The 13,255-nt window shown below is 40.9% G+C and overlaps 1 protein-coding gene across 1 annotated transcript in view; it reads right to left on the bottom strand.

Annotated features, from left to right (window-relative positions):
- Positions 1-13,255, bottom strand: part of COPS2 (COP9 signalosome subunit 2) — a 35,079-nt gene that overhangs the window by 9,223 nt on the left and 12,601 nt on the right. Inside the window, exons 2-10 of the mRNA XM_090029537.1 lie at positions 10,362-10,475; positions 8,949-9,026; positions 7,925-8,050; positions 6,921-7,010; positions 6,723-6,800; positions 5,200-5,374; positions 3,979-4,157; positions 3,813-3,865; positions 898-914 (exon numbers count right to left, since the gene is read on the bottom strand). Of these exons, the coding sequence (XP_089885663.1) occupies positions 898-914; positions 3,813-3,865; positions 3,979-4,157; positions 5,200-5,374; positions 6,723-6,800; positions 6,921-7,010; positions 7,925-8,050; positions 8,949-9,026; positions 10,362-10,475 (910 nt within the window). The remainder of the gene's footprint in view (positions 1-897; positions 915-3,812; positions 3,866-3,978; positions 4,158-5,199; positions 5,375-6,722; positions 6,801-6,920; positions 7,011-7,924; positions 8,051-8,948; positions 9,027-10,361; positions 10,476-13,255) is intronic.

The following is a 13,255-nucleotide window of genomic DNA, read 5'->3' as shown; positions in this document are numbered from 1 at the left end:
GCTGCACCTAGGGCGCAAAAATATCCAGCACACCTACTGGCTGGGAAGTGACCCTCTCAGCAGCACAGAAGAGGAAAGGGATCTCGGAGTCATAGTGGACTCCAAGATGAACACGAGTCGTCAGTGTGACGAAATCATCAGCAAAGCTAACCGCACTTTATCATGCATCAGCAGATGCATGACAAATAGATCCAAGGAGGTGATACTTCCCCTCTATGTGGCATTGGTCAGACCTGCAGTTGGAGTACTGCGTCCAGTTTTGGGCGCCGTACTTCAAGAAGGATGTTGATAGACTCGACAGGAGTCCAGAGGAGGGCCACTCGTATGGTTAGGGGCTTACAGGACAAGCCCTATGAGGAGAGACTGAGGGACCTGGACCTCTTCAGCCTCCACAAGAGAAGGCTGAGAGGTGATCTTGTGGCTGCCTACAAATTCATTAGGGGGATGCAGCAAGGGTTGGAGATGCTCTGTTCACCAGGGCGCCTCTTGGGGTAACAAGGAACAGTGGTCACAAACTGACAGAGAGCAGATTTAGGCTAGATATCAGGAAAAACTTCTTCACGGTAAGGGTGGCCAAAATTTGGAATGGGCTCCCAAGGGAGGTGGTGCTCTCCCCTACCTTGGGGGTCTTTAAGAGAAGGCTGGATAGGCATCTGGCTGGGGTCATCTGACCTCAGCACTCTTTCCTGCCTAGGCAGGGGGTCGGACTCGATGATCTGTTGAGGTCCTTCCAACCCTAGCATCTACTGGGCCCTGACTGACTTCGAAGACAGCAAAAAAAAGCTTTAGAATAGTAACTTCGTAAGCAATAAAAAGTTTTGAGGAATATAACTAACAATGGAGGGGAAGAGAATCACAGAGAAGTAGGGCTGGAAGGGACACCGCTTGTGAACATACCTTCAATGTGCTCCCTTATTAACAGAATTGTTTTCCACATTCATACAGTGTAATTTTGAGCTACCAAGGCTTATTTCTAGTGCTATTGGGACATTTTTCCTTCCATAGCAGCAGCATAAGGAAATACAGGCAGCAAGAAAAATACTTGTAACTTAATGTCTTTGTAAATTCTGGGTTAAAATCCGTGGGGAACAAGGCACAGGGGACACAATGGTGGGAGTCTATTACAGACCTCCTACCCAGGATCAAGAGCTTGACCAGGAGTTCGCCAAGGAACTGACTGAAGCTGCACGCTCCCAGTGCATGGTTGTCATAGGAGACTTCAACTTCCCTGACATCTCGTGGGAAGAGCGCTCAGCCAAATCTGAACAGTCGCAAAGCTTCCTCTCATGCATGGATGACCAACTAACTCAAGAAGTCTATGAGCAAATGAGAGGCAAAGCTTTGCTCGACCTGGTACTGGCTACAAGAGATGACCTAATTGGCAACCTAGTGATCAACGGGAAGCTGGGTGACAGCGACCACGAGCTGATCACCTTCACCATCCGCTATAAAGCTGGCAAGTCAGTCAGCAACACAGAAGTCCTTGACTTCAGGGAAACCGACTTTGACAAGCTCAGGAGGCTTGTCAGTGAGGCCCTAAGGGACTATGACCCCAGGAAAAGGGGGGTTCAAGAAAAGTGTTTGGTCCTCAAGGGAGCTATCCTCAATGCACAAGCTAAGTCTATTCCATCTCAGAGGAAAGGCAGCAAGAGGGCACCGCAGCCCAGCTCTCCAGGGACCTAGCAGACCTCCTAAGGCTAAAAAGAAAAGCCTACAAAGGATGGAGGACGGGATTCACCTCCAAGGAGGATTATTCCGCGCTGATCTGGTCCTGCAGGGAGCAAACCAGGAAAGCCAAAGCTGCAACTGAATCCCCAACTAGCTTCGAGCATCCAGAACAATAAAAAGTCCTTTTTCAGATATGTGGGGAGCCGGAGAAAAAGCAAGGGCAACATTGGAGCCCTGCTGAACCAGATGGGACAACTGACAACTGGCGCCCAGGAAAAAGCCAACCTATTAAATGGGTATTAAATCAGTCTTTCATTAGTCTGATGGGACACCCATGCCTGCTATGGGACAGGGAGGTCTGGGCGAGGGAGACCTCCCTCCATAAATGCTGACCTCATGAAGGAACATCTTGAGAAGCTGGATACCTTCAAGTCAGCCGGCCCTGACAATCTACACCTCAGGGTACTCAAGGAGCTGGGGAGCATCATAGCCCAGCCCCTGGCACAGATCTTTGAAAACTCCTGGTGCTCTGATGTAGTGCCTGAAGACTGGAAGAAGGCTAACGTAGTGCCTATCTTCAAGAAAGGGAGGAAAGTGGATCCGGCTAACTACAGGCCCATCAGCCTGACTTCTATCCTGGGGAAAATCTTAGAAAAGTTTATTAAAGAGGTCATCCTTAATGGACTGGCTGACGCCAACATCCTAAGTGATAGCCAGCACAGGTTTGTTGCGGGTAGGTCTTGCTTGACCAATCTCATTTCCTCTTACAACCAGGTGACCTATCACCTAGACAAGGAGGAAGAGATTGATGTCATACATCTTGACTTTAAAAAAGCCTTTGATCTGGTATCCCATGATCACCTCTTGGTGAAACTGGCCAACTGCGGCCTTGGCTTCACCACAATCCACTGGCTGGGGAATTGGCTCCATGGTTGGACCCTGAGGGTATTGACAGAAGTCAATTGTCATGGCGCCCTGTGACCAGTGGGGTCCCTCAAGGCTCTGTTCTTGGGCCATCTCTATTCAACATCTTTATTAATGATGTAGACATTGGTATCAGAAGCATACTGGCCAAGTTTACTGACGACACCAAACTTTTGGGTAAAGCGTCCACACCTGAGGACAGGAGGGCAATCCAGGCTGACCTGGACAGGCTCAACAAACGGGCAGACAAGAACCTGATGGTGTTTAATACTGAAAAATTCAAGTTTATCTACCTTGGGAAGAAAAACCCGCAGCATGCTTATAGGCTTGGCAGGGCTATGCTGGCTAGCACTATGGATGAAAAGGACTTGGGGGTCGTGACTGACCACAAGATGAACATGAGCCTGCAATGTGATGCTGCAGCTAGTAAAGTGAGCAAAACACTGGCTTGCATCCATAGACGCTTCTCAAGCAAATCCCAGGATGTCATTCTCCTGTTGTACTCGACCTTGGTGAAGCCGCAGCTGGAATAATGTGTCCAGTTTTGGGCTCCACAATTCAAAAAGGATGTGGAGAAGTGTGAGAGAGTCCAGAGGAGAGCCACGTGCATGATCAGAGGTCCGTAAAACAGATCTTATGATGAGGCTGGGAGCTATGGGACTCTTCAGCCTGGAAAAGCGCAGGCTCAGGGGTGATCTGGTGGCCATCTGTAAGTTTATCACGGGTGCTTACCAGGATCTGGGGGAACGTCTGTTCACCAGAGCGCCCAAGGGGATGACAAGGTCAAATGGTCATAAACTCCTCTGTGACCATTTCAGGTGGGACATAAGGAAGCACTTCTTTACAGTCCGAGCCCCCAAGGTCTGGAATAGATTGCCGCTGGAGGTGGTTCAAACACCTACTTTGAACACCTTCAAGAGGAAATTGGATGCTTATCTTGCCGGGATCCTATGACCCCAGCTGACTTCCTGCCCTTTGGGCGGGGGACTGGACTCAAGGATCTTCCGAGGTCCTTCCCAGCCCAAATGTCTATGAAATCTATGAAAAATCCAGAAATAAAAACTTGCTGGATATTTATGGGGAAAAAAGTTGGATTGCATTATAAATAAATTAAATAAATAAATAAATAAATCAAACTACCTTCACAAACTACCTATTACATGGTCTGGGCTTTGCCCCAAGATAAAAAAAAAAGCCAAAAAAACCCCCAAAAAACTTACCTTACTAAATTTGTCATTGCTAGAATTTCTGGATCATTTTTGTATGGTTTAGCCTAAAGACAAAAGAAATCACAGTATGCTTAGATACTAGAAAAAAAAAATTTTTCTCCCCCCTGTTCAAATTAGAACAGCAACTAAACTGACTTGTTCATATTTCTAAATATACCTCCTGAGAGTCAAATGGGTTTATTCCAGACTTCATCAGCATGTTTGCTAGGACCAAATATTTTAAGCAAGTGGTTCTTCTAGGACTCCCTGATTCATCATAATTCTTGAATGCTTCAAAGAAGTCAGTGTGTGCCTTTTCAAATTCTCCTTCTCGTAAGTGCATTTTCCCTCCACATTCTGAAAAGAAAACAATGAAGAAAAAAGGTATATTGTATGTTTTGAACAAAACTATTTTCCTAAATGTATCAAAGTATTTGTATATTGCTTTCTGAAAATATTTTCAGGTGCTTCTCCTCATGCACTAAAAGAGAGGTAGTTATCTATGTTGGTCTGAAGTTAGGCAGAAGGCAGAGCAGGGTGGCACTTTACAGATTACTTGTTCAGAGAAGCAAGAGCTTTTGTAGGCTATAGCCAAATTTATCAAATGCTATGAATGGACTTGCACATAGCAGGGGTTCCAAACAAAGAATAAGGCAACTCATTCCTTCCTACTTAGTACCCCCATTCTCTGAAAGTATATTGATAACATCTGACAAAGCTGGCCGTAGCTCATGAAAGCTTATGCCTCTCTGAATGAGTTTGTTTATAAACGTGCCACCCTCCTTGTTTTCTGCCTAAAATCATTAAGTCATGCATTAGGACTTCAATATAAAGCTGTTCCTTCCCGTTTGGATTTCCAAGTCAAGATCTCATAATGCATACAAGAGAACGCTATCCCCTGCACCCAACAGTTATTTTATCTTTAAGTTAAAAGGACTTTACATACATTTACTCTCACAGAATTTACCCAGCAACAAACTTCAAAAGAATATATAACAGCACTATATACTTGAGAGCCATCCACCATGTTGAGTAAAAGGTCAAATGAGAAATATGGTTTCCTTTTATTGCTTCAGTACACACAATTGGCTGGTGTTCTGCCTAGGTGCTTTGGCCAGTAGAGGCAGCAACAGATAAAGAGAATCTGGTGAAAGGTGCTTTCAGACATGGTATAAGTCTTCACTATAACTGACCTCACCTTTTATTGAGTAGCAGATAGATAACTAAACAGGTTTAAGATGTTCTGGAAATTATCAACACAATTCAACAAAAAGAGATTAAGTATTTTCTATGACACATTCTCAAATGAAATAACAAATAGATCTTAGCTACATTAAAATGTAAGTAAAAATGGTTTGTTCAGTGGAAATTAAACTAAGGTTATATGAAAAAAACCTGCCTCTGATGACTCCCATGATCAGTGGATGAGGAATGGCAGACTTGATGTGCAATGACTGTTCATATAGTGCTTTAAGTTTTTTGTTATTTTTCTGTGCTGTATACATTTGAATTTCCAAAGCATAGATTTCCAATAGCTGAGTGCCCTTTTTTAAATCATCTTCTCCGTCATCAGTCTAGGAAAGATTAAAGTAACGAACACTGTGAAATCTGGTAAAAAAGGTGGCATCAGCATTATACCTTAAATGTTCTCAAAAATCCCCTGCCACAAATAAAGACACCACCAAATGCTATATTTACATGCACCCAGTGAAATTAAAACAAACTTCAGAACTTGGCCTGGCCTTTCACTTAGGCAAAAATATTGGGTGCTTGTAGACATGCAGGATGTCTACTCTGATACACTGTAATTACAGCGTGTTTGAGCAGACTTATTTAATCGAGCATGCTAAATAGCATGTTCCAGCAGCCTTGGTGTCTCATGTATTCCTCGTCCCCATGCTTCAAAATGGTGGCAGGGGCACTTTAACTTAAGCTTACTGAATGAACTTTAAAGTGCCCCTCCCATCATTTTGAAGCGCAAGATGCTGAATACACAAGATGCCGTGGATGCTTTAATTAGAGCGGCTCCTAAGAGACACTCCCCCCACCGAAGCACATGTAAAGACACCAACTGAGTCTTGCTTCAGTAAGTACTTCCAAATTTGGCTCTTTGCATATATCAGATCTTTAAAGCCAGGTACATTACACTTTTACTGGTGTAAGTGAGCGGAAATCGGTTTATACCTATAACAGAACAGAAGTTTGGCGCGCACACATACTTGTTTAAAAATGGCAGAACCCAGGCTAAGATTTGCTCCCTGCCCCCCACCAAAAGGTGGGTGTGTATTCTGTTCACTACTTAACTCAATTATGTTGCTTACAGAAAACCATGCAACTTGGATCAATTCCGCTTTGGGCTTTTTGAACATCGGTACCTAGCTTAAAAGTAACCCATCTCAATTTACCATATTCACTCAAATCTAAAGACAACTTTTAATTTAAAATGACCCTTCCCCTCAATAATTGGATTTTTTTTTTTTTAAATAATTTTCCATGCATAGAATCGAATTATTGGAGGATTGTCTTATATTCACCCCCTCCATCACTGTGGTGGGAAAAGCAGCAACCGGGGAGCAAGTGGCCTTCCCTCGCTGCCGACTGTCATTCCTTCCCACTCCTCCTATAGTGCCAGCCCCAGAAACTGCTTTCCCCTCCTGGTGCCCCCCTCCTCCTCAGCCACTTGCCACTCCCACTTATTCAGTGTGGTAACTTTGATTCTGGCTCTCACCCAGACCAGCCAGTAGCAGTGGTTTAACATATACATTACATGTCATTTCTACTTACACAGATCAGTATATATAAAACACACATAGTCCAAAATATGGAGGGAAAATATAGTATTGCATATTAAGTTACAGTGATGATTTCTAAAGAAGTCTTAGGGCTGCAAAAGCATTTTTAGAAAATACCCATATGCTGTACCTGGCATGATTGATGCAGCTGGCGCAAAATCTTCTGTAATTTTCCATATTCTTCTCGTTCTAAATATAATTTGCCAAGCTGTAATTAAAAAATATTAAGTCTTTAAGTTCATTAGGATTTTGGAATCTATAATATGAGTGACAGCTTAAGAAGGTTATAGCAAGCTAAAAGTATTTAAAATATGTATTTATATTTTACCTTTGTGTTTGTCTTAAACCACAATCTGTCATTTTTAGCATCTTTCAGTGCTTCAAGTGTTGTTTCATAGAATTCCTGAAGCAAATCCATCTGACATAAAAAATCAGAATTCTATAATTGTAAACAGCAAATTTGTACCTGTTAATGAAGTCAGTTTGAACAAACTAAAAGTGCATGTTTGAACTTCAATACAAATAAGAAACAGTAACCTAAATCTTTTTGAACAGTACTGCAAAAATTGCAATTAAAACAACAAAACTTCACTTTGCTTTCTCTTTCTGTATAGAAGAGGTATAAAAAAAAAAAAAAATCAACATAAAGCTAAAATAGAAGATTGGAAGAGACTTCTGAACTCACAAAATCATTTAGAAGCAGCCAAAGGAGGACCAAATTTAAAAAATGTGTTAAAAGTTTTGAAGTCTTCCATTCTTCACCAATACAGAAATTGAAGTCAATTACTGTAGCACCCAAATGGGCAGGCAAAGGAGTTACTAATCTGGTCTTTCAGAAAAATGCTGTGCAGAAACTTTACAGAAACTTTTATGCACATTTTGTAGCCCCAATTGTTTGCTGATAGTTCAGATTTGGAACCTATGAATTTAAGGCTGAGAGTAAGGATCTGCTGGCTCCCTCCAGTCCAGAATTTTACATTATTTAGTCTAAATTATGCTCAACTGTACCAAATGTGCCAAACTGATGCCAGAGTGCATCATGCTTAGGTTCTTTCCCCTACTTCTCTGTGCTGTAGGACATAAGGAACGGTCTTGAGGAAAGTAAAGTAAAGGAGTCTGCTCTAAGCACTGGTGATTCTCCACACCTACACAAAGGCTGCTGTTGTAGCAGCACAAAGAGAACGGAGCTGGACTGTGCACTTGGCCATAATATTTTTGCTTTGATTAGTCTAAAAGATAGACAATGTTTCTTAGATAAACTTTGAAATTCAGTTATCATAAATACAACTGATAGGAGGAGAACCACCAACATGAAAGAACTGATGATCTAACCTGTTTGGAAGTGGAGATATAATCGAGAATAGAATTGATGGATTTTTCAGAGTAATTCCTTGTAACTGCACTCCGTATGTAAGTCAATAGCTGTTTATATCTGTTCATCATTTCAGGAAAGTTAGTCTGTAAGGAAGTAGATCATTTGAAATAATTAAAAATGTATATTAAAACTTGAGATAAGATCTTATCAATATGGTCATGCAAGCTATAGTACTGTAGTAGGTTTGTGTATCAGCCATCACTGTAATTTTTTGTCAGGATTAAGGATCAGTAGCAGAATTAATACCGAGTCAGCCAGGACTTCCTGGAGTACAGGTTTACAATGTTCATCATATTTGAGAAACAGGTAATTTTGAAAGTTAGCATGGCCATATGTGATGCAAAAATATTTGCTAATAATACATTCTAAATGAATAATGTTTCACATTCCACAGTGTTAATAGTCCTTACTGCATACTGGAATTTGAACACTGTACTGTACTATTCAAAACATACTTTACAAAAAATTTCAAAAAATACACTTGGCTAAACTTAATATACAAGATCTCATGAGACATTTTTAAAACAAATTTGTAAAACCACAGCTTTCTAAACAAAACAAGTTTGGTCTGTTCAGTGTAAGCCCTTAGTGGTTTTAAAAAACTGTGTGTCAATCTTATATTCAAGATCTGTTAGATATGTTTTAACTAACAAACACGCATGGAGTCAGCCTGAGCCTCAGAACGCAGAAGGAAGCAGAAAAGCAGCTGGGGTTATTCCACAAACTTTTTCAAAATGAGAATTATACCTTAATATGCAGAGATTGTTTTCTGGGCATTTCCTCTTTTTGGGGGATTGTGCGCAATACCTTACAGTCTCACTTGTGATCATATAATATTCTTGTAGCAACAACAACACTCACTTACATGGCTAATATTAGGAAAGTGTTTTGTGTATTCTTAGCTCTCCTTTGTCGATAGACATATGGAGGAAAGGAAGACAATTTAATAAGTGTGGATCAACCCCATTTATCTGCTCTTACCAATTTAAAGTTTATTTTGATCATCTGTTTCAGAGCCTTGAATCCCCATTCTCCTTTTTCACCTTCAAGCTCCAAAACCTGAAATAGGAAAGAAAGAAACATTTCCACAACCCAGTATTTATAAACATGACATTGGTGCATGTCATTTTTATTAAATACTGCAGTTTTTTCAAATCTAACAAAAAATGAACTTGTGCTCTTCAAAAAAAAAAAAAAAGAATAAATTATAAAAAGGTTTAAGATATTTTTCCTGCTTATTTTCTATGTTGGAAAGGAACAAACTTTGATCTTCCCTGACCTTTTCTAGGGCAGTTTTTATCTCAGTATACAGTGCTCTTGGATCACATTTACCTTAACTTATAGTGGAAGTTGTTGGATCTTTAGAAAATAATTTCATATTTCAAAATGTTAGTCATAAGCCATTGATGATAAATAGGAAGAGAGTCAGAGGTAAAAAAACAAAACAAAACACCACTAAAAAAATCCTATTTTCTCAAATGCTCAAAGTATCCTTCTTGCCATGTGATGACATATGTCATTAGTTCTTTATTTATTATAAGGTAGCATTAGACAAGATCTACATTATACAAGATCTTAATTTCTAATCTAATGAAAAAAGAGGATTGAAAAACAAAATAAAAATTTCAGGTGCTTTTACATGCATTTAAAAAAGAAGTCAAAAATAGAAAAAGCTCAATATTTCTCTCTTTAAAGATCATGCTTAGCAACTCATTTTTGGTGACATTAAGAGTTTAAAATTCACATGAATGGCAAATATTTCTGCCAGTTAGCATTTAAGTTTTTTGCCCAGATTTGCAGTCAACATTACTGAAGTATGCAAGACAGTGATGCTCAACCAGGTCCCAGAGCACTCTGAGGTGCCATGAGATCCTTGGAGAGCAACACAGGAATTGCGAGAAGATAAGCAGCTTAGGGCAAGATCAGGCTCCAGGTGTGAGGAGCTCAGGCTCTCCCATTCTTCAATCCCTCCGCAAGGAGGTAGCACTGTAATAAATAAATTGATTTCTGAAATGGGGTGCAGCTCAATTCACAAAAGATATAGATGGGTGCCTTGGGTATGGCAAGCAATGCCTTGAATAAGATACAAGATATGAAAAAAAAAGTTTTTTTTTAGTTAAAGAAACTGAATTTGAAGTAGACAGAGAGTCAAGAAGCCTAAGAATGAAGACTTACTCATCTTCATCTGTATTAATAAGTTGTATTGCAAAAAGAATCATTTCAAATGTCCTGGAAAAAACCTCATGATAATATCAGTGAAGAGTAGTAATGTATCTTCTGTAACAAATATACTGACGTCTATAGTATAAAGCACATATTTTTATAGCAGATAAAATGTAATTTTAAAATGTTCAGTACCAATATAACAAAAGGTAGAATGTAAAGCAAAAAAACCTTCTGAAAACTGCTCAATGCTGCTTTGGGATCATCCTCCTTCAAAGCTTTGGAATTGTAGTACTGATTTTCCAGATCCACATTTGGCTCAGAGTTACTATCTTCAGAGTATTCCTGCATTTTTAGAAAGAAAGAAAAAATCAGAATCTATAATAAAAATGTTTCATATCAGCTAAAAATATCACCTGATAATATGATGGTATATGAAGACACTGTGACTTGCATTTCCCAATATAATGAAACAAAGTGTATTTATATTTCAATAAAACCTTCCATCTTGAAGAATTTTACAAACTATATACAGACACAGCATTACTAATATTCAGCTACCTCAGAGGCAAAGGGTAACAACCGACTGCACATGAATGCTGAGGAGCAGAAATCCTGACCAATAACACCAAGGCGAACAACTGTTTTTCTTGAAGATCCTATGGGACCTTTATTGTCCACACAGGAGAGACTGTATGACATTAACAGCTGTTATTCAAGTAATAAGTGCAGTGAATGATAGAACGTTTCTCTTGTATGAATCACTGGTTTCTCAATTTATCCTATGAAGACTCACACCAAACCATGGCAATAAAAAATAATCATGGTGATGGCATTATCTGCTTATTCCCTGCAAAACAGGAAATAATGGGAACCTGCAAGCAGTAGGAGGAAGAGTCTATATACAAGACGAATCTAATCAAAGGAATAATCTATAAAGCAAACAAGTGGCAGTAAGGATGTACAATTTACTTTATGAGTTACACGGTTTACTATTTTTTAATACTGAACTCAGCTTTTAATGATGAAAATAAGCTAGTCAGTTTTACTGTTAACCTTTTGTGCTGCAGAAAATGCAGTTGTGATCGTTAAAACTAAAGCACAGACCCAAAGCAAAAAGAAATCTAGTATTGACAAAAACACATATACATTTATTTTAAATTTTTAATCCAACCTCTTCCCAAAAAGATAATTGTGTATCACAAAGAAGAGTTTCAAGCCAGCTATATAATCCCCTGCATTTGGTGAAGTTCATTGCTTTGTGAAAGCTCCTGACTTGACAGCACCAGCGAACGAACCCCTCTATTCAAGTTTCTTATTGCCAACCATTTTTTGCCCCATGGCACACTTACCTAAATAAAAAATGGCACAACAGACATGGAGCGAGGGGCAGGGTGGGGCTGCACAGCCAGTTGAACCACAGATTGGGAGGGGTCAGGCCCCAAACATGGCATTTTGGGCTGAAGCCATGCCCCGTACCTGGCTGGAGCCCCACTCCCCGCAGCAGCAGGTGGGGGGTCTGGCTTCAGCACAAAATGCCATGGCATACCTGGACATGCCTGATAGCACACCAGTGTGCCATGGCACGCCAGTTGGGAAACATTGGCCTAATGGTTTCAGACCAATGTATGGTATTGATTTTGACTCAAAAAGCCCTAAATACTATAGGACTTGCCTGTATTACAAACAAATTCTCTCATCATGCCATACAGACTAAATTAGTCAATGGAAGCACTAGGTCCGGATCACTCCCAATTTTTTAAGAAAAGCGATAACTTTATGACAGAGTACTGCTGTGAGACCCCTCAACCTAAGAACAAGTTCCTCCAACCATTTCTGATCTACTGACTTCCAGGACACATCACAAGTTAAATCTACTTGCATGGGCTGCTTCTGGTTGTATGATTTGTTAAAAGTGGTATCTATGTGTAGGAAGTTAGGTTTTGTTGTTGGTAAGCTGCTGCTGAACTTTTTTGTTTTGGCATGTTTGTCAAGGGCTGTGAGAACTGTGAACAAACAACTTCTTTTGTTAGCATTAGTAATCCAAAATACATTTATTCACAAAACAAATTAAGAAGAATATTGGCAGGCTAGGGTGCTCCATATAACTATGTCAGTCTCTTCTTCCTCTGTGACCTAGAGTAATAAGCATCAAGGTGTGGGGTCATTTTAGTTTCTAGTTCTGTGACAGCTGATTCTGTGACATCCATACATCAACCTGATAATCCAAGGTGTCTTTCAAGTACTGAAGTAGACATCATATTTTTCAGGTGTTATTGATCTGGGATGGATTTGAACAAAGACACCAAAGTCAAAAGCTCAGCAAGTAATTAGTAATTATAGAGACATGCAGTCCTCCACAATTTAGTTGGCATACGTTTTAAAAATTGCAATCATATTTTTAAAAGAAAAGGACTAGGTTCAGGAAACATCAAATACTCCTATGTATTTCAGGGATTTCAGTTTGGTAGCAAGGGAGCAGTGGTAATGTTAACTGCCACTTCCGTGCTGCCAAACTGTCAGATCTGAGGCAAGTTTGTGGGATCAGGGCGGCATGGTCCTGATCCAGGTGTACGGGGTCAGACAGACATAGTATATAGGGCTGCACCAATAAAGATTTTTGGGTCAATAGTGATGGCCAATTATTGGCCAAGCCACATTAGCTGATACTGATCTGATTGCCGATATGCAATCAGCTTGGAGAGCTGGATATCGATATCCCGACAGCTTGGAGAGCAGCATCTGGCTGGTAAATCTCGAGGGGGGAAGGGGAGGAAGGGACATGGGGGATGCAAATTGAGGCCCCTCAGTGAGGGAGGGAGTAGGGCTGGGGCAGGTGCTGCCCAGTCAGGATGGAATGGGGTGCAGGACAGAGCTGGTGCACACCCTCTTGTCCAGGGGCACAGGGGGGTGGCTCTCGCCACAGCATGCACCCACAGGGGAGGCATAGGGGGGGCATGTGCTCCCCTGGATCTGTGCATGGGATGAGGGTGGGTAGTCTGCTCTGTGCTCAGGGCCAGAGCTGCTCCAGCCTCTTCCCAGCAGCTGTGCTCAGGCAGAGTGGGGCGGGGCAGGGCAGGTGGCGGTGCTGGGAAGGGAGGGCTATGGTGAATTCTGAGGTGGCT

The sequence above is a fragment of the Crocodylus siamensis genome, chromosome 15, assembly GCF_052110815.1.
Source record: "Crocodylus siamensis isolate JL-2025a chromosome 15, ASM5211081v1, whole genome shotgun sequence".
Classification (NCBI taxonomy): domain Eukaryota; kingdom Metazoa; phylum Chordata; order Crocodylia; family Crocodylidae; genus Crocodylus; species Crocodylus siamensis.
This window is presented reverse-complemented; position numbering and strand designations above follow the sequence as displayed.